This window comes from Xenopus laevis, chromosome 1L (genome assembly GCF_017654675.1).
Source record: "Xenopus laevis strain J_2021 chromosome 1L, Xenopus_laevis_v10.1, whole genome shotgun sequence".
In the NCBI taxonomy this organism is placed as follows: domain Eukaryota; kingdom Metazoa; phylum Chordata; class Amphibia; order Anura; family Pipidae; genus Xenopus; species Xenopus laevis.
Window position 1 is genome coordinate 88,944,852 of NC_054371.1, and position 21,599 is coordinate 88,966,450.

The 21,599-nt window shown below is 37.1% G+C and overlaps 1 protein-coding gene across 2 annotated transcripts; it reads left to right on the forward strand.

The window, feature by feature from the left end:
- The first annotated feature begins 255 nt into the window (after positions 1-255).
- On the forward strand, positions 256-20,978 carry cops4.L (COP9 signalosome subunit 4 L homeolog). 2 transcript variants are annotated; one of them, NM_001097829.1, is given in 10 exon segments: positions 256-434; positions 1,774-1,853; positions 3,783-3,934; positions 6,280-6,383; positions 7,811-7,964; positions 9,726-9,876; positions 12,194-12,364; positions 12,955-13,070; positions 18,086-18,170; positions 20,575-20,978. In NM_001097829.1, coding segments are annotated over 10 exon segments (1,221 nt in total). In that variant the 5' UTR covers positions 256-360; the 3' UTR covers positions 20,709-20,978.
- Positions 20,979-21,599: the final 621 nt, after the last annotated feature.

Below are 21,599 nucleotides of genomic sequence, written 5' to 3' on the forward strand. Positions count from 1 at the left end.
GCAACCTGTACTAAACCTACAATACAAGTTGGCAACCCTGGGAATTTAGTTGCAGGTCCTGTCAAGAATTCGCAGCCCGCCACTAGAACTCATTACCACTTTCCCATGTTTGAATTTGCCGCTCATTAAACCTCAGTGGAGCGGGTCACATGATTAGACCGCATGACCGTGACGTCAGGTCCTTTCCGAGGATAGGAACTAGCCGCTACCATATTTAGATATCAACCACTTTCACTTCCTGTCTAAGCGCCTGGCCTATAATAAACTGGTTCCTATGCTAAGCGGTGACGTGACTGCGTCGCCGGAATCATTCTGCGGAACAGTTCCGGGTTGTTACTGTGTGTTCGTGCAGACAGCAAGATGGCAGCCTCTGTCAGACAAGATCTTACACAATTGATGAATTCTAGCGGATCGCATAAGGATCTTGCCGGAAAGTGAGTTGGCTGCCAGCAGCATCCTTGGGACACATTTACGTTATCTTGTGGAAACTCTCGGCGCTTGTTGGGGTTAGCGCTCAAAGTGGTTTTAAAGTCAGTCAAAAAATGTATAGCAGTATTTCTGATTCTAAACTGTTGTTGAGTGATGTATAGGCACAAAGTATTGTTTATTAGCAAACCCGTGTAGCGTGGATAAAAATGGGGAATAAATTCTGTAAAACAGATCATGCATTATAACAGCCATATTAGTCAAGAAATTCTCTAAATTGATGAGGAGCCTGCTACTTGTGATTTACACTAAAAGTTGTTCCAGTTCAATAATCAATATCTACCATACAGATTAGACTTTAGTGCAGTTCTGCTGCAGCCAGATGAAGGAAAAATCCCAAGTGTAAACTAAACTCACATATTTCACCTACTTCTGGCTGTACAGACCCCCAGCTCATTATTCTGTATCTCCTACTCATCACAACTATTTGCCTTTATTCATTCTCTAGCCTTTCATACACCCTTCTCCTCATCTATCTTTCTGTCATCCTTTAACTTCTTTCATATTTCTTCTACTTTACAACCTTATAACGCTTTCTATCCTCTCCTTTTTAATATTTTTTTTTATTGATTAAAAAACTAATGATCAAACAAGAAAAATGCAAAGATAAGTAGATTTAAAGGGGCAGTTCACCTTTAAGTTAACTTTTAGTATGAATAGCCAATTCTAAGCAACTTTTCAGTTGGTCTTCATTTAATTATTTGCCGCCTTCTGTTTCTAGCTTTCAAAATGGGGGCACTGATCCTATCTAAAATCAATTGCTCTTTAAGGCTACACATGTATTATTATTGCTACTTTTTATTACTAATCTTTCTATTCAGACCCTCTCCTATACATATTCCAGTCACTTATTTAAATCAACACATGGTTGCTATGGTAATTAGGACTCTAGCAACCAGACTGCTAAAATTGCAAAATAGAGAGCTGTGGAATAAAAAGCTAAATAACCACAAATTATAGAAAAATGAAAACCAATTGCAAATTGTCTCAGATTATCAGTCCCTACATCATACTAAAAGTTAATTTAAGTTTAACAGCCTCTTTAAACTGTATGTCCATAGATTAGTATATTTATATAACTGTGAGATATGAGGGTTAGTGTGGGAAGGAATGGCAGGATAAGCACCTAGTGTGGGTAGCTGCACCAGGCAGCTTAAAGTATATTTTAGAAATAATTATTATAATTTACTACGGTTTTGTAAATGTTTAGATGTAATTTTTTTTGTAATTCCTGAATTATCTCTTTAAAATCGAAGTATTGGTTATTTTATCTTTCGTGTTTTATAGGTACCGTCAAATATTAGAGAAAGCACTTCAACTCAATGGCCCAGAACAACTTGAAGCATTGAAAGCTTTTGTTGAAGCCAGTATGTTTGTATTTTTGGGTGTATAAAGGGTACCTTTATTAGGCAAATGTGGTCAGTAATTCTCTTAGTCTTTGTTAGAGTGCAAGTGGTGTGGGTGCAGGCAGTGGAAATCCAAAGCCTCGCATTTATGAGAAATAGTATGTCCCACATCATGGTAATCTATACCCCCCCTTGTGCTGAACACAGTTTTTGCCTATTGTTTTAATCACAAAAAATGTATGTGTTTTTTTTTTTTTTTTAAATAAACAAGACAAACAAGGAAATTGCTATGGTCAATATATGTTCAGCTCAATTCCTACTTCATTGAACCCATGTTAAACAAGGCGGTATGCAACCTCTTAGTTGGAAACTGTAGTTCAAGACATCAATTCCCTACACATTTGACACACTATAACCCACATTTACATTACTTTCCTTATCCTGTAGGGTGCATACCTTCATCTCTATGGTGCACAAACAGCTCATCATTCAAGTTTGCAGTTAGTTATTGCAGAGACACTGCCAACAGAACTAGCTCACTGTACTTGTGGCTTGTGCAAACAACAGGCCACTTCCCAAATTAGATTTTTCGGATGCTGCAGTGCTAGACCTTAATGTTATTAATGCCTACAGTTATACCTTGCATGAATAGTCAGTAAGCCAAGTGTGTACAGGGCCGGCAGATTCTGATTCTTTGGATTTTGCAATAACCTGGGCTCCTTGCTCTGGAAAGCAGCACAAAGTATGCCTTGCTGTAAAGGGGTAGTGTACCTTAATAGGCCAAAAAGTACATAATTTTGTATTTATTTTAACTTGCACACACAGGTTTAAAATGTGCACACAAAATAATATTTTAGCCAAGAAGAAATTAGAGGGAACATTGCGTATTGATTTGTTTTTTATGGGCTTGTTTACCTTGCAACTGGATATTTTGGAAGTCAGAATTGACGATAAATGGGAGCGAGTCTCAACAGAAAGATAATAACTATTGAAGACTCTCAGAAATAATTAAGAGTCAAATAATGTTTTTGGTTGCCAGAATCCGTGATTTCAATTAGTCCTTATACTTATGAAGCTTTCAGCATGGTTTAGCCTTTAAAAATATGGCGGTGTTTGTAGTTCAGTAATATTTAGTTTGAACAGTTATGTCAAAGATGGTTTATGTACTGTATGGGGCATATTTATTATCCTGTATAAAACTAAATTTGCAGAAAAAGTTGTGTAAAATAATTGGTGAATTTGTAAGGTGTGTGTAATTTTACCCATTCAAATGCCAGATTTGCAGCTGTTATTTTACATTGCTTCAAGGAGAAGGAAAGCTACAGAGGCATTTTATTGCCAATAGATTAGCTGCAATAGTGCAAGCTAGAATGCTATATTTATTCTGTAGAATGTTTTACCAAACCTGAGTAAGAAGCTCTAGAAACTCTCTGTTTGTTTAGGATAGGAGCTGCAGTATTAACGTGGTGTGACATCACTTCCTGTCTGAGTCTCTCCCTGCTCTGGGCTCAGATTACAGCAGAGAAGGGCGGGGAAGAGGAGCAAACTGAGCATGCTCTTGCCCAGGGCAATTAGGTTTAAGCTGAAGGCAGGAAGTCTGATACAGAAGCCCATGTGTACACAATAGAAGGAAAGAAATGCAGTGTTTCTTTTGACAGGGGACTCAGAGCAGCATTACTTTGGAGGTTTACTGGTATATTTAGATGGACCTTTCTGATAAGGCTTACTTAGTTTTAACCTTTCCTTCTCCTTTCAGTCGGAAGTCTCTCTAAGAAAAAAACGAGTAAAGATTTAACAGGTTTTTTTTTTATTTTTTTGCAGCAAAGCCTGCCAATGTGTGGTGTATTATCCCACTGTTTTTTTACACAGCATAATAAATATGCCCCTTGCTGTTCCTGTACAATTTTTCCTACTATATCTTTAATAAAATAAGTGATATTTGTTTTGCAGTGGTAAATGAAAATGTCAGTTTGGTGATTTCACGTCAGCTACTCACTGATTTCTGCACCCTCCTCCCCAGTCTGCCTGATGGCATAGCTAAGGAAATCTACCACTTCACCCTGGAGAAGATCCAGCCAAGAGTTATTTCTTTTGAAGAACAGGTCAGAGGGGAAGTCTAGCATTAAGTAATGCAGTATCTTAAATGGGACACTATACCCCCTTTTCCCAATTAGTTACCTGGATAGAACTTGTGCCATACATACTCTTTTATTTAGTTAAGAAATATCTTTATATCTTTGGATTTGTGTGATATGTTGCACTAAATAGATCGAAAACTGAAAACCAAGGTCAATAAGGTAAATCAAGGTAACAACATTTTCCTTTCCTTCTACTGGAATGTGGATTTTAAAAAAACTGTAATTGTGTATAATAACGGTATAGGGCCTGTTATCCAGAATGCTTGGGACCTGGGATTTTTCAGATAAGGGATCTTTCTGTAACTTGAATCTCCATACCCTTAGGCTACTTAAAAATAGTTTAAATATTAAATAAACGAAATAGGATTGTTTTGCTTCCAATAAGGATTAATTGTATCTTAGTTGGGATTAATTACAAGGTAGTGTTTTACTACAGAGAAAAAAGGAATTAATTTAGAGCTTTTCTGGATAACTGGTTTCCAGATAACGGATCCCACTCCTGTACTTTTTCAAATAAAATCAGTTTAAATCCAATCTGACTTATGGTTATAGAATAAATAAGAAACTAGTACATTAGGAAATTGATGCCACATGTTTAGACATAGCACCTAAAGAAGGCACCTTAGGAAGTGCATTTTTATATCTTTCCAGTAAGGTTCATTTATGCTAGATATGCCAATAAAATTTGGTACATCTGGACACAAATCTATTCCATGGTCAGTATGAAAAAAGGCTAGGGGTCGTTGCAGTTGTACAGAAAATGATATTGTTTTGTAGATTAATCTGTTTTGTGCAGTTCAAAATTGTCCTCAGTCATATAGGTTTTTAAAGCGCTAATCAGCTAATACAATTTACTCAATCGTCAAGAGACACTCACAGTTTAAAGCCCCCTGTTCGCACTTTAGCTAATATTGTAGTAAAGTAATATTTTACCAGGGTCATAACATCTTTCCATGCTGGCACTAGGCACCTTACCGCAAGTACATAAGGGAGACTGAGCACTTATTGATTATCCCCAAGAGCGATATTTAAGTACCCCTGTTTTCAAATACAGGTTCGAAATATAATCTTAATGGTTCTTGATTTGGATCCAGAAGCAGGATATTTTTGACATCTACAAAAGGAAAATATATGTAAAAAGGAATAGCAAAACCCAAAAATTTGTGTGTTATATGCGTTTAAATATAATTTACTGTTACCCTGCAACGGTAAAAGAAATGCATGTTTGCTTAAAAAAAATCTACTACTGCATATATAAGTAAGCTGCAGCAAAATAAAATATCCATCTGTAGAATACAACGGGTTAAATTCTTACTTAGGAAGATAAACAATGGCCTCTACAGGAATATATATTTTTTGATATAGGTTATCCACCTTCCAGAGGGTGTGTATGCTCCAGGAAATATAGCCACTGGTAATGTCGTGGTTGTTCTAGATACTAGCTCCTTTCTCACATTAAAGTCTTAACAATAAACTTAGAGTAAAAAATATCTAGTGTTTTCAAGTTAGAATCATTTTTGAAAGCTGGTATCTCCATTAACCAAAAATGTGAAAATCTGTATCTTACCTCTATAGCAGCATCTTTGAAGCAATCCCTTCTGAGGTACTACATTATGGGGCACATTTACTTAGCTCGATTAGAATGAAAAATACTTTGAATTTCAAAGGGTTTTCTTGGCTACTTCGACTACGACTTCGCTTTCGAATCGAACGATTCAAACTAAAAATCGTTTGACTAGTACTGTCTCTTAAAAAAAAAACTTCGACCATCTACTTCGCAACCTAAAACCTACCGAGCACCAATGTTAGCCTATGGGGAGCCTTTGATAAATATAACTCTGTGTTTTTGAAGATTGTGGTGAAATAGTCCCCATGTTTCATATGTGATAGACATGTTCTAACAGATCTTTAACATGATATATTCGATATTTGAAGTCTCCGTTCCAAAATTGTTAGGGAAAATAATGAAGGAACTGCATAATACTCAATTCATCAATTTACAGCCACCATGACAGCTGCTAAAAGAATATTAGCAAGGAAGATGAAGCAAATTCCACTAGATCCAGTTAAGAACAGAATAAAATAACCTCCTTGACACACATTTTTTATCAACCTGGAGCCCTTGGTTCAGATACAGACATGGGTCCAATTCTCCTTGTTCTTCTTTCTTTAATCCATTGCAATGTTTTTATAGCCATGTATCAGATGTGTGTATGTCGACGTAAGGGCATTATATTACTTTGTATGTTTTCAGGAATCTGATCTCTGAATTATAATGTTGTAAAAATGTTTGTTTTAAATTGCCACAGGTTGCATCAATCAGACAGCATTTGGCATCCATTTATGAGAAAGAAGAGGACTGGAGAAATGCTGCTCAAGTGCTAGTGGGGATACCTTTAGAAACAGGACAAAAGTAAGCAAACTAGACTCTTTTCAACCTTTATTTTATAAATTTATAAAGCTGTATAAAGATAAAAAGGTTTGAAGGTGATTGAAATGGATTAGTATATTTTCTTATTGGAGCAAATCAGGCATCTTTCACTCGGAGGAAGTAGCTCTTAGAAAGAAGCTGACAATTCGTGTTTACTTCTCTGTCATTTAGGTTTTTTTTCTTGAAACATGTAATGTGATAAAATTCTGTTGTAGTGCAAAGCTGACCCTACTTTGTAGATTTTGATTTCAGCTAATAAATTTTGCTCCAAAATATAGCTGATGACCACCCCACATCTCTACTAAGAGTAAAGAGATTAGCGACCGTGATTAGCATAAGCAGTTTTATTTGTTGTGCAGCAAAGAGAAGAACATTATGGAATGGTAACCTTGTATAAAAACCTTTCGGTAGACGTTACCATGTTGTTCAGGAAGCTATTACCATCAAAATGACTGACCAAGTTAAAGTGTCTAATATACTTCTATACATTTACTTAGAACATCTTCATCTTTTAGGGCAAGGCCAGACGTGGCGTTTTTTTACGTTTTCTTTTAAAAAAGCTTAGTCTGGCATAAATACGCATAAATTGCCCAACCACTGAAACTAATGGAAGACTCACTATGGCAATTCTCACAGGGTGCTTGCAAGCTGAAATCTACCACGGGACGCCAGTATTGACGTTTTTTAGCAGAAATGCCAATACGTCAAGAAACTACCAAATCAATAGACTCTATGGGATCTGCAAGTTTGAAACCATACTTTACGTAAATACGCAGCATATTTTAAATATGGCGTTCAAATTCTTGCAAGATAAATGTTGCAAATACATTTTTGTGTCCGTTGACGTAATTACGTTGTGTATTGACGATCATTCCTGCTCCATTTTGCATGTAAATAGTTTTTCTATTACTAAATAGCTTTTCTATTGCCAGCCAGCGGAATTATGGGGAACGAGAACAATGAGAAGTGCATGTGGGGAAAAGAAACCTCTTTGCTGAAAAACGCATGTTGACGGTCACGTGTGGTTTTAGTGGCGTATTTACGCCCGACTGAGTTTTAAAAACGCAACGTAAAAAAGCCATGTCTGGCCTTGCCCTTAGAAAAGGCAGCTTTACATTGTCTCATTGCTCCATTTCTACTGTTCTGGAACCCATATTATTACCGGGCGCATGACACCTTAACTTTTTTTCAGGATTAAAAGCTGTTCTCTTTCATTGTTGTATGTATGTCATACTTACCAAGAAGTAGTTAAACTGTCTAAAAGGGGTGCCATTTTCTCTCTCTTAGTGAAAGCGGACTTATTCCCATAGTAGAGTTTGGCAGTGGGGCAGGTGCCCTGGTAACTGCAGGTTGGATGTTGAATATTTCATATGTGTTTTGTTACATAAACATTTTTTCTTGTCCAACAGACAATACAACGTAGACTATAAATTAGAGACCTACTTGAAAATTGCCCGGCTGTACTTGGAAGATGATGACCCAGTACAGGCAGAAGCCTACATTAACAGAGCGTCTCTTTTGCAGAATGAGTCAACCAATGAAAAGCTTCAAATCCATTATAAGGTGATTTTGTTTTAGAAAAGATTATAATGTAAGGATTTTTAAGATACATCACTGTCTATATTAGCTATAAATGCACAATAACGGCTTATACCTGCATACCAAGAGGCCCATTTATCAAAGTCCGAATTTATCTTGTTGTTTTCTGAAAAATACTCTGTCCAAATCCACATGGGTTTTTCCACCTTATTTATCAATACATTTTCCCGAAAATTTTCTGTGTGGAAAAAACGTGAAAATAACACATCGATTAGGAATATTTTCACCCAAAAACTGATTTTTTTTTTTTTTTTTTTTTTTTTTTTTAAATTTGTGCCCGAAAAACACAAAATTATTCCACGAAACCCAGCAACCCAGCGCAGATATCTTTGGGACTCCCATTGACTGATATGCAACCTGACTTTTTCCATCCTCTGGGTATAATAAATACCAAAACATTTCTGGGGTTATTTTCCACTAAAAATTTGGATTTTATATTAAAAAAACATTTGGCATTCGGAGTTTAATAAATAACCCCCATGTTTGACTGAAATATGATCATTACATTGGATTAAGAGGCTGAAGCTAATCAGTTAGAACTTTGTGTTCAGAGAAGGTATGCAGGATGGGAACACATTAAAAATATTTGTGCAGTTTTTATGCATTGGATTTGTTTGAAATGTATGTGAAAAAAGTTGGATCTAGTTTGTGATAACATGTGCAAGGACAGAAAGGGGCAGATTTACTAAGGTTCGAAATGGTAAATTCAAATTTGAATTTTTAAATTTTTTTTGTGTTAGAACTCACAAATTTGAATTTAAAAACACCAACTCACGTAAATTCAAATGTGTGATTTATTATACCTCGACCATGGAAACGGTTCTAATTCGAATATTCAACCACCTAAAACCTGCCGAATTCCTTCAAGTCAATGGCAGAGGTCCGTTGACCCATTTGAAGATGTTAATAGCTTTCCTGAGATTCAAGTTTTTTTGGAGGAAAATTTGATTAGAGTATTGTTCGTATTCAATTCAAATACAATTTGAATTCTCGGGTCCTTCCCATTCGATCATATTTTAGATGTTCAAATTTTTTCATAAATAGCCTCCCATTTGAGTTGAGTACATTTGAATTTAAGTACAATAAATTTCACATCAATTTGAAATTCGAACTTTGATGAATCTGCCCATAGCGATGATATATGTAGGAGTAATGCAGCGCAAATTTGAAGGATGCTGCACACTGAATCGTGGAATAAAGAATTCCCCGTCGTAATGTTCATTGATTCAAACATTTAACCATTAAAAAGGTAATAGTGGTCTTTATACCTCTATGTGAATGAAATCTTTGTGAACCACATAGAAAACCATGTATAAAATAGAAGAAACTGATTTAGGGTTACTAATGTATCTTTCCAACCTTGGGCATAGAAAATTCATAAAAATAAAATTTGTTTTTGTACAGATCAGAATTTGTATAGCATCAGGAGTTGCATTTGTAGGTACAAATTGTCTGCCCTTGAGACTAGTATATATATGCAGTATCAGATTTAATTCCATTATAAACCTTCATAATCCTTGCTTATGTTATTGCATATAATGACAAGAGTCTCATGCTGCTTTGGATTACATAAAAAGTTGTACATTTAACCCAGTTGACATTGAGTCATAAATATCAAAATCATCTTCCTTATTTGATATCTTTCTGTGATGATCGCAGTTGTAATCAGCTTTTAGTGTACATTTTCTCTCCGGACCAATTATTAACTATGCTCTTTCTTTCTAGGTGTGCTATGCCCGTGTGCTTGACTACAAGAGAAAATTTATAGAGGCTGCTCAGCGATACAATGAGCTGTCATACAAAACCATAGTGCATGAAACTGAGAGGATGGAGGCGTTAAAACATGCACTACACTGCACTATACTAGCTTCTGCAGGTAATTGCAGCCTATCTATCTGCAGCTACCTAGCTCCTCCAAATACGCTTCTCATTTCTCTTCCAACAGCTACTAACTTAGTTTCAAAGAATTTGCTGATATAAAATAGCTAGACTTTTATCTAGGTACAAAAGTTCTTTGAGTTTTTTTCCATTATATTTTCCTTAATATCATCTAATTCCAGCAATCAGATTTTCTAGCCTTTGTCCAAATGTAACGGTCAAACAGCAGTTATGCCTACAGGAGTGTTCACTACCTCTATGTTTACCACTGTAAATGGTTGTAGACTTCATAATCAGATTCAGACGTAATTCATTGTTCTGTTGCTCACCTTTGGAGTAACCGTGTGTATCTCTCCTCTTTCTTTTGATGCAAGCTTAAGTAAAGAGTATAATAGGCAATGTTATTACATATCATGAAGTACAGATTGGCAAGTTAGCATAAATTCAGGGTCTAGGTAAAGTCGCATTCACTGTTTGTTTAACCACATATTTATCTCAGTGGGGGTGCGAATGTTAGGGTTTACGATCTCTTGAACCTGTTGTGTAGGCATCTTCCCTGTTTGGCAAATACTTTCATACTTCTGGGGGCAGCCTCTAGACCAGTATGTAAGTTTAAAAAGAGGCAGTACTGTTGCTACTGATTTCCTGAATTCCTTAAGTGTTTGCGAAGTGTTAGATTGCACATAGAATCCGTTAGAGCCACTTCCTGACTTGGTTTTTGTGCATAATCTAGAAGTGTGCTGAACATAGCTCTTTGATTGTTATGGGGAACAATGTCCTCAATATTTCCCATCAGGCAAACCTCAGGGGAAACAACTTGAGGGAAATCAAGATTAGATTGTAGTTCACGCACAATTTTCCTCCAGTTGTCCAATAGTGTTGGATGTTAGGGCATGACCATATTATGTGAAAGAATGTGGCTCTGGGTTCCTGGCTCCAAAAGAATTCACTGGCACACAGGTACTGCTAGCAGGTTAAACCTTGCTAATTTATTAAGTGAATTGCAGCATGCAACGTTTCGGGGTGACCCCCTTTATCAAGCATAAAGGTTCCTGGCATCATGGACAGTTTACCATGTTCCCTTGTTGAAATTTGGCTAATCACTCAGGTGAGTAGTATATTTGATGTAAGATTATAAAGATTATAAACTGTAAGGGGGGGGGTTTCATTGCAATTAGACTCCGGTATAGTCTAGTCACCAACTTGCGCTGATCAACGATGCAGAGAATTCCCTCTACCCCAGTTGGTACATAATTTAGCTGCAGTTGCTGGAATTGTTGCTGAAATGCTGTAGTTACAGATAGGCAAAATATTTTGGTGGGTTTTCAGGTTTGGCTAAATTGAATTGGTCATAGCTTTTAAAGGTACTGTCATGCAATAGGTATTTTAGAGCTTTGATTGCATAGTCTGGCCATTGTTCGTATTTCAGGAATTCTGAAAAGTGGTCTAGATAGGAGTTGGCCCAGAGGGGGAGACATTGTGAGGATAGGGATGGGTTCAATGTAGCCTTTTTTAGAGCTATGGGGCATATTTATCAAAGAGTGAAGTTAGACATCCAACAGTCCACTAGAGTGAAATTCCACCAGTTTCACTTTCACCCATTGATAAATACTCTTTTATAAGTCCCACAGAAATGAATGGAGAGTGGCAGAATTTCACTGTTGTTGGATGTCTAAATTCACTCTGTGATGAATATGCCCCTATGTGTGTCCATCAATACTGGATGGTCAAAACCAAGGTCATATTTTTTTTCCTGTATGTGGTATATTGTAAAGTTGCTATGGAACCCACAATGGATGCTTGCAGAGCCATATTGGGGTTATTCGGATAAGTGGTTGAACCACCAGGGGAGGTAGTACAATTTAGAGGCTGTATGATATTGGTATAGGTCGGGCAGACCCAGGCCTCCATCCTCTACTGAAGTTGTGAGTTTTGCCTTAGCAAACCTAGGGACTTTGTAGTTACATACAACTTAAATTTGCAGACTCAAATTTCTAGTGTCAATTTTGTGGGTATGAGCCTTAGTGAACTGTGAAAGATATACAAGAATTTGGGTAGGTATGCCATTGGATAGTTTATTTTTATTTTTTTTAATGCATTTTGCTTTATGGTACAAAGACATGGTTGGAAAGGAAAGCTGCAGTAATAAATACAACACCTCATTCTAATAGTATAAAACTTGCTTTGCTGTATAGAAACTGGTAGAAAGATGCATGCTTTTAACATTTGATAAGAATTCAGTAATCTGCAATCCGCTTCAAAATGTTCTGTTCCATGTTTTTTTCCTGCATATTTAAACATTTTTACATTTGTAGGTCAACAGCGTTCTCGTATGCTGGCTACTTTGTTTAAGGATGAGCGATGCCAGCAGCTGGCTGCCTATGGAATCCTGGAGAAGATGTACCTGGATAGGATCATAAGGGGAAATCAGCTTCAGGAGTTTGCTGCTATGCTCATGCCGCATCAAAAAGCTACAACTGGAGATGGTAAGAATAACCGTAATTTAAAAATCAGGTATTTACCAATAAGTATCTAGTACAGAGTTTCCTAAATAGAAAGACAAAAGGAAAAGAAAGAAACAAAATGGGACACTATTATCATAATAAGGTAGACACATCTAAACTACTCTTTAACACTGAAAAAGCTGTAGTAGTACGTGCAGCATAGGGATTTGTTCACATGTGAACAGTGTGGATGGTAAGACAGGAGGGATCATTTACAATGCACCATACAGCACCCAGCACAGGAGACGGCTCCTTTAACTGATATAGCTATGACTGCATTGGTCAATCAGAGATGCAAGCTACAGAGCATCAGGAAGCACCTCCATACAGAGAGCGCCAGTAAGCACCTCCTGACACTGCTGTCTGCACGGAGAGCTGAATTTCTGATCAGGAAAACCAGTAGCAACCCAGGAGGCACAAATATTCTGTAAGTGTGCTCTAAGAGGCATACTTCTAACTAATTGCTTGATCAAATTGGACTTCTCTGAATGCTTTATTTAGGGTTTTACTCCTTTCCTCTATCGCTTCTTTAGATACAATGCCACTGTATTAACAAAGGTTTTTATTTTAAGGTTCGAGTATATTGGACAGAGCTGTGATTGAGCACAACTTGTTATCAGCAAGCAAGCTTTACAATAATATTACATTTGAGGAACTTGGAGCTTTATTAGAAATTCCAGCTGCTAAGGTAACCTTCTTTAGATTTCACTCCTGTGTATATAATTCCTTGGTTACAAATAATTGATCCTCTAAAACAAACGGTGTCACCTTAATCCAGCAATCAAAAAAGGGCTCTCCTCCACCCTCAAAAAGACAACTTTCCACAAATAGATTGCTGTATATCTCAAAGACCATAGGTCATTGAGGGGGAAGAAAAAAAAAACAATTTAAATACTACACTATATTATTTATTTATTAAGTTATTGCACATGCACACTAAGTGATTTTTATGCACTTAATAACAACCAAGTGTTCGTGGTTATAATCGATTGCTTCGTGCCACCTTAGAACATATTCATCCTGTGAGATACAATTCCCTAACATCAGAGGGTATTTTTGTACTTATAAATTATTGGATTTGCACCCGTGGCGTCTAGTTTTAGTTTAACAAGAGCCCACACTCCGGTTCCTAGTGTATTTGGCAGGCGATCATACTTACAAGAAGTAAGTTAATAAAATTGTTGATAATGGTAAGTGTTCCGGTTCACTTCAAATCTTCTTATATCCTTAGTGGGTAAAATGAAGCGGCATGTGTGGAAGCGTTTATACAATTTTAATAAATGAATAAGAATACACTCACAAAAGTTTCTTCAGTAAAATCGCTTTAAAAATAGTGCAGCACGTTCATTTATTGTTTCGAGTCTTTTTAGCGTCTCTTAGTCCAACACGCTTGCCTCGGGTCTCCGGCTGCTGCTTCCACACTCCTGTGTCAGCGCTGACGCGTTTCACCAACTGGCTTCTTCCAATGAGTGGTATCCTTACTTCCATGTGGTTCCAATTCTAACAACTTTATTATTCCCAGAGCATATGTTCTTCGCAATAGGTTTGCAACTTGGAAGAAAATCCGTACATATTGTTGCAAAATAACATCCTATACACAATACATTGTAACATTGCAGTGGATTAAGAATATGACAGATAAAGCAATATTAAACCTAGAAAAGAACAAGAGATCACCCTTTAGACTTGAACAGAATTTCCAGTTGAAGCAGCCCAAATGCTTCTTCACAGTGAGGCTGTGTAATACCCTGCCAGGCAATTTTGTGATGGAAGTCTCTATTAAAAGTGGCTTCTTGGACAAGCACAATATCAATGGCTACAGTATATAAGGATATTAAAATTCACTTTGGAACTCCATCAACCACATAGGGGTATATTTATCATAGAGAGTGAAGTTAGAAATTAATGGAAAGAGGCGGTATTTCACTGTAGCGGACTGTGGTAATCTCTATGGGATTTTTAAAGGAGTATTTATCAAAGGGTGAACTTTCACCCTTTGATAAATACACCTTTAAAAATCCCATAAAAAATTAATGGAGAGAGGCGGCATTTTACTCTAGTGGACTGTGGTTATCTCTAACTTCACTCTTTGATAAATATACCCCATAAAGTCAGCTTGTGGCCTAAGTCATAAATATTGTTACTGAATTCTTCACTGACTTCTTATTTTGACATAAGGATAGGGAATAATTATAATTTACTGAGCAGTTAACTACATAGTTGACCATATAAAGGCACAAGATGAAAGGGTACATTGTGTGTTGTGTCATAAAATACATCACTAAGCACCGGTTTTTACTTTAAGCACCATTTATATGGATATATTGTATACATACATTGTACAAGAGAGATGTGTTACCTATAATGTAAATTTATATCCTTATAAATGGTACTTAGTGGCGATACCAATTTGAAATGTACGTATGATAATCTTTCAGTTGATTGCCAAATAATTGAGTTGGGGGAAATTTAATAATTGGATGGGTGACAAAACATTTGGAATTGCCTTGTGTGCTTGTGCCCCCAGTGCTACATAATCATCTACATAATGTCCATGCCATTGTGTAGGCTTCTAGATGTGTGCCAAACTTTTATTTGCTAGCCTAATCGATTCTTTAGACCAGCGCTGTCCAACTGGTGACCCGCGGGCCGAATCCCCCCTTTGTGTGGCCTCCCACATTAAAGTTTGCCTGATGTGACTGCTTACCTTGTATACATTTTAAAAGGTATTAACTGGCTCCTGTATTGTTTATACCTCAAATTCAGACTGTCGGCCTCACACGTCTAATCTCTCCTGCATTGTTCACACATGTAACACCTATTGCTGAATTCATGAAGTACAGCACCACAAATATTGTAGAATAAAAATGCTTTTATTTGGAACACTTCGCAGGACCTGGATAAACGACATTTCACGCTAACAGCCTTTTATCAAGCTTACCAAACCCTAGACCATCAAATCCTTTTATAGACAAACATATTGATTACTGGCATTATCGTTACAAATTTGTTACAATGTCACATGGTGATATCCCGTTAACTCTTAACTGGTTACACAACCAAACGTTAGCTCATAATCCTAAAATATCTACAAGACACAAAAATAAAAATCAATTTAAACCAGGAAAATCGCTTTCAAATTGTTTTCCCTGGGGAGTGAGAGTTTCTAGTCTCCTGGTTCACATGGCTTCCTTTCTCAGAAATGCTTTGGTCCGGTTTCCCCCACGTCACATCTTTGGTACATTGTCCACAACCTGATATTTTAGCTGCTGTACCCCACGGCACATTTCCACAAAGTGGGAAGCAACTGCCTGCTCAACTTTCTTTGTCCTTATGGCTGACTTTTGTTCTTTTATTCGCTCTCTGACTGAGCAACTTGTCTGGCCTACGTAAAGTAATCCGCTAGGGCATTTTACAACATAAATGGCAAAAGTTGTTGCACAAGCGTAATATCACCGAATTTTTATAGGTGTGCCCATCTGCGGATGATATACTACATCCCCTTTCTGGCAGTTTGAGCAGCAGCTGCACCCCAAACATGCTTGACCGGACCCAAAACACTCTACTTTTTTTTCCGTCCCTAAATCAGATTATGTTAACATTGAACAAGTCGTTTTGTTCCTCTGGTATGACATCGCTGATCGTGTCTCAAATCAAGTTACCCCAGGTATGCCATCCCTCACACTCCTAGTAATGTCAGCCACCAGGTGGCTCAAGACATTAAATCTGGAGACAATCCATTTGTCTCTTTTGTCGTTACCATATCTGCTTTCTCTATCTCCTCCCGTTGTTATTGTAAAAGTTTAGGATACTCTCTCTAAACCTTTCCTGCATCTTGTCTAACCTTCCACCCAGCAGTTGTTCATCACCTACAATACATTTCACTCTGCTAAATTGTGATTTTGGCAATGATTTGTTAACCTGCATTGGGTGGAAGGAGTCAAAGTGCAGCAAAATATTCTTGGCGGTGGGCTTCACATAGATCTGTTGAGAAAGCCCTACCTTGAAACCTTTGTGTCAAGGAAGGAGATGTCATCCTGACTGGCATGAACCGTAGATTTTATACATGGTAATGAAGAATTTATATTCTGTATAAACTCCTTAAGGGTCCATTGTGGCCCCGTCCATAATGCGAACACGTCCTCAATAAAGTGGAACCATCTAAGGCAATACTCCATTGCCATACCCCGTATTTGCAAATAGTACCTGTCCTAAAAGAGAGAGAGGTTATTATAAAGCAACACCTTCAAACACTGTAAAACAAACTTGTTTTGAGCATTACCCATTGCTGGATCTTGGTTCAGCTTGATACGGACAACCTTAACACCTCCATCATGTGGGATGGAGGTGTAGAGGCTCTCCATATCAAGCATAACCAATAGCATCTCTGCCTGCATATCCCCCAACTCCTGTATCTTTAATAAGAAATCACCAGTATCCTTTTATATATGATTTGTGTAAAGGGATTAATTATCTGATTTACAAAAATGGAGAGTTGTGTTAAAACTGAACCCACGCAGGAAACAATCGGACGCCTAGGGGATTGTCTTTTATGTATTTTAGGCAAAACATAAAATACCGGATGAACCACCTCTAGGTATTTTGCCAGAGGTCCATCAATTATTCTCAATTCGAGTACACCCTTAACCAATTCATTGATTTTAGATTGAATCACTGGGAGAGGACTGGTGTCTAGGATTTTGTATGTAGCTGTATCCAGCAATTGACGATAAATTTATTCTATATAAAGCACTTTATCCATGATCACCAGTGCTCACCCGTTGTCGGCTAATTTAATTACCACCGTTTCAGCCCCCATAAGATCCTGTAAGGCTTTATATTGTTCACGAGTTAAGTTATGCTGAGCTAAATAATACTCCCCCCTCCTATATTTTTTCTCCAGCTCGACAACCTCTCTATTAACATAATTGACAAATGCCTCAATAAATACATTGTCCATTGTAGGAATATACTGGCTAGGTGCCCTCAAACCCAGGAAAGCCCCTGTATAAGTACCAATAGTGTCTGCTTCAGTCAGTCCTTGATTAGCATTAAATTGCACCTTCAATTTTATAGTTCTAAAAAAACAATACAGTTCTAAATTTAATTTTGAAAAATCTGGTTTTGCAGTCAATCCAAAAGATAATCCTTTTTCTATCACCTGTAATTGTTCACTCGTCTGTTCCATACTCTGCCTGCCCTATGCTCCTTGTGTTTGACATACTCTGCCTGCCTTGTGTTACCTGTGGGACTTGAGTCTCGAAGGGTTTGTTCTGAGGCTTTGTTAGCATTTGGAAATTGTTGTTGGGGCCCCTAAGTTGTTTAAACATGTGCTGGGAGGGGTGCTGTGTTATCCACAGGGGAGGAGGAGGCATATTGATTTAAGGGTATGACAAATTTTTAACTTAACATATGAGCAATATCCCTGTAGTGAGCACCAATCATTTTTTTTTTTTTGGTGTGCTACCATAATTAATGTGGATATGGTCTTAAAATTTATTGTGGTAACATGGGTGTGGTTTAAAAAGGGGAGTGGTCAACTCAGTCCTCTACCACTTAGACCAGAAAAATTCCAGCCTCTGATACCACAGAAGTTGTACAGCTCTGCTTTAGACTAAACATTTTATGCTACCACTGTAAACTACCTCTTTAATGTCGTACTGCATGTGTAAAGACTATATTAAATACTCAATCATTTTACAGGCAGAAAAAATAGCTTCTCAGATGATTACAGAGGGACGAATGAATGGATTCATTGACCAGATTGATGGGATTGTTCATTTTGAAAGTAAGTAGTGAATTTAACTTCCAGCATCCCACCAAAGCCAATGGCCCAGATTGCTATTAACAACCCAAGGCTTAGATTTGTTCTGTTGTACTGCTTTTATTTTCCACCCTCCTCATCCATGGTATAATAAACAGTGGGAGAGCAAGTGAGAGACTTTCTATCACACAGGAATATTCTTCTAAATATTGCAAATATCAGATTAAATGTTTAAAAGGATGATCATTAAAACGCTTAAAAATGTACAGATACAGAGGCTCCTCCTATTCTACACATGTGGCATGGTAGCAACAAAATTAACCTTGTGGATGCTATTCAGCAAATCACTTCTGTTTGCTCCAATGTGACACCAGTCTCTTACCCTCATTATAGAGGGGAATCCACATATCTACTCACAGTGTAGAAAATGCTAACTTGTTTTATTTAACAGATTGGCTAATCCGCAAAATCCAATCACAATGTTTAAAGTTAACATGTCTTAAAGGAGAACTAAACCTTTAAAAATAACATGTTTTATATACTGAATGCACTGCACCAGCCTATAGTTTTAGCGTCTTTATAACAGTTATGATTCAGGCCTTCAAATTTATGCTTGTATGGATTCATATAAAATGATACTACAGGGCTGAATTTTTAAATTCTGATGAAAATTGCATCAGAGCTGTCCTATAATGAGAATCTGATTTAAATACTAATCAGCCTTGCATTGTGACATTCATATTATATTTATATACGATTTATTGTGAGTTGGCCCCAAAGCTTGACAGCAGTACAGAGCATGTTCAGCGAATCAGCAGAAAAGAATACAGAGAGCTACTGGGGGCAACTTCGCAGGCACAGGTCTTCAATAAAAATCTTAACTGCCACATACCAAGAAAGTACGGGACACGGAAATAGTTTGAAGAAGCAATCTTTATTGTTGTTTTCACTTAATGTATAGGACGATAACTTGTCAAATATTGTTATCCACAATCTGTCATCTTTATTAAATAAAATCTTAGCTGCCAAATGGGGGAATGTAATAAAAGTCGCAAAGAGAGAAAAAATGTTCATGAAAAAGAAAATTAGCATTTCGCTATGTAATATTCTTTCTTAAACTGTTAATGCATTGTGAATTTTAAGTGCACACTTTTAAGAAGTGCTTTTGGAGCAAACACAGAACTTTTTGCTGAAACAGTTGCTATTACATTCTCTGTGCATTGGCGCAAACTATAAAATTTGCAAAACAGTTTCCAGGTTTGCAAAAACTATATTAAATTCATACAAAGGAAAAGTTGTTCGCGCAAAGGCATAGCTTTTTTTGCATTGCAAATAGTTTTTCCGTTACCGACTTTTATTACATTCCCTCCAAAATCCCTATAACAAACAAACCAATTGACTTCCCTGTATGTTTTTGGAGTGTGGGAGGAAACCAGAGTGTCTGGGGGAAACCTCTTGTAGAAAGTCCCATGGCAGCGATTGAACCCAGGGCCCAGTGCTGCACAATATAAACATGTTTTATCATGTTGTCCAGTGTCCTTTAGGTTACCTTAAAGGGGATGTAAAGGCAAAAAAATAAAATCCCATTTTTACTTTCTTTAATGAAAAAGAAATCTATCTCCAATATACTTTTATTAAAAAATGTGTACAGTTTTTATAAGAAACCTGACTTTATGCAGTGACATTCCCCCTCAGTTTTACTTGCTCTGACAGATGCAGATAGCAGTCCCTAACTGCTCTGCAAGGAAACTGATCATATTTTCAAACAGCAGGGGGAGCCCCCCCACCTTACTTCCCAGAACTCATGCAGCTTTGTTTGTTTCCCTGTAGAGCAGCCGGCAACCGTGTAGATATTCGTATCCGCAGACCCAGTGCAGTCTGTATATTGTGATTATTAAACAGTCTTGCTATATCCGCTTCTATGGCAGATATTTGACTTGTACTGTTTTGATAATTTATGATGATCCCTAAGCTTAACCTCCCAACTGAAGCTCAGACCACACTGAGGATGTGTGTGGTCTTGCTCTTGTTTAACAAAGTTACAAGATTACAGCACCCCGTGGCCAACTTTGAAAACATAAATCATTTGTTTAATTGGGCTTCTGGTGCAGTAAGTTTATGTTTAATATACAAAATGCAGCATTTCTAGCATTATTCTATTGTAGGCTTTAGTTCCCCTTTAAATGTTTTATTTATTTTTTGGTGTAACACTGTTCGCATTGACGTATAACTGTCTCCAAATATAACAAGCTCACTCTTTTGTAAGCAATTTTATATCCGTCTGATCTTCTATAGATCTATATATACTAAATCACATGGCCCTGACATTATTAATGCTCCAGTAATTATAATAATCAAAATTCACAACTGTCTAAATGAAACACAAACACTTTTCCTTATTTTAAATGAGATATATTCTCTTTTTTAGCACGAGAAGCATTACCAACATGGGATAAGCAGATACAGTCATTGTGTTTTCAAGTCAATAACCTGTTGGAAAAGATCAGCCAGACAGCCCCAGACTGGACAGCCCAATCTATGGAGGTTCAAATGACACAATAATCTTTTTTTTTTTTTTTTTTCATTTGGAATTGGAGGATGAACCCATCTCTGACCAGATGTCCGTTTTAGCATCTTGAATATGTATGGTGTACTCTGTGGAGCACAGAGTAAAATATCTATACTCTACCCCCTCTGTCTAATCAGTCCATTCAGCTCACAGATTTCAAGGGACATTTTCTGCTGTTCAGGTTCCATAATGCATGCATTTTACTTTATCAGTATCTTTCTCTGAAATGGTAACTGTGTAATAAAACAAGAGCTCCACATGTATGTAGTGTTTATATTTGTTGGTTCTTTATTGAGACAATCTGGGATGTTTTACATCTTCACTGCACCAGAAACTACTAGGGTATATAGGGTTTGTTTGTATTCTCCTGACGAAGATCCCGTGAGGGATCGAAATGTTAAGTTCAATAAATAATCTTTTTTTTTTTTTTTTTTTTTTTTTTTGCATAGAGAACAATCCCATGAGTGTTGCTATCCCTCTCATGCATACCTGTTTTATTTTTGCAGGTACCTGGGTATCTCTATAGTAAACGGAGTGCACCTTTGGGATTTATATGTTCCAAATTACGGAAAGGTCGCCTCCCATAGACTCCATTATAATCAAATAATCCAAACTTTTAAACATGATTTCCTTGTAATAATAAAACAGTAGCTTGTACTTGATCCCAACTAAGATATAATTAATACTTATTGTAAGCAGAAGCAGCCTGTTTGGTTTATTTCATGTATATATGATTTTCTAGTAGACTTATGATATAAAGCTTCAAATTACGGAAAGCCACAGGTCCCGAACATTCTGGATAATAGGTCCCGCCCAACCTGTGGGTATACCCGCAGGTTTTAGGCTGCCCTGCACATCACTATAGTATAGTTATGCGACCTGTT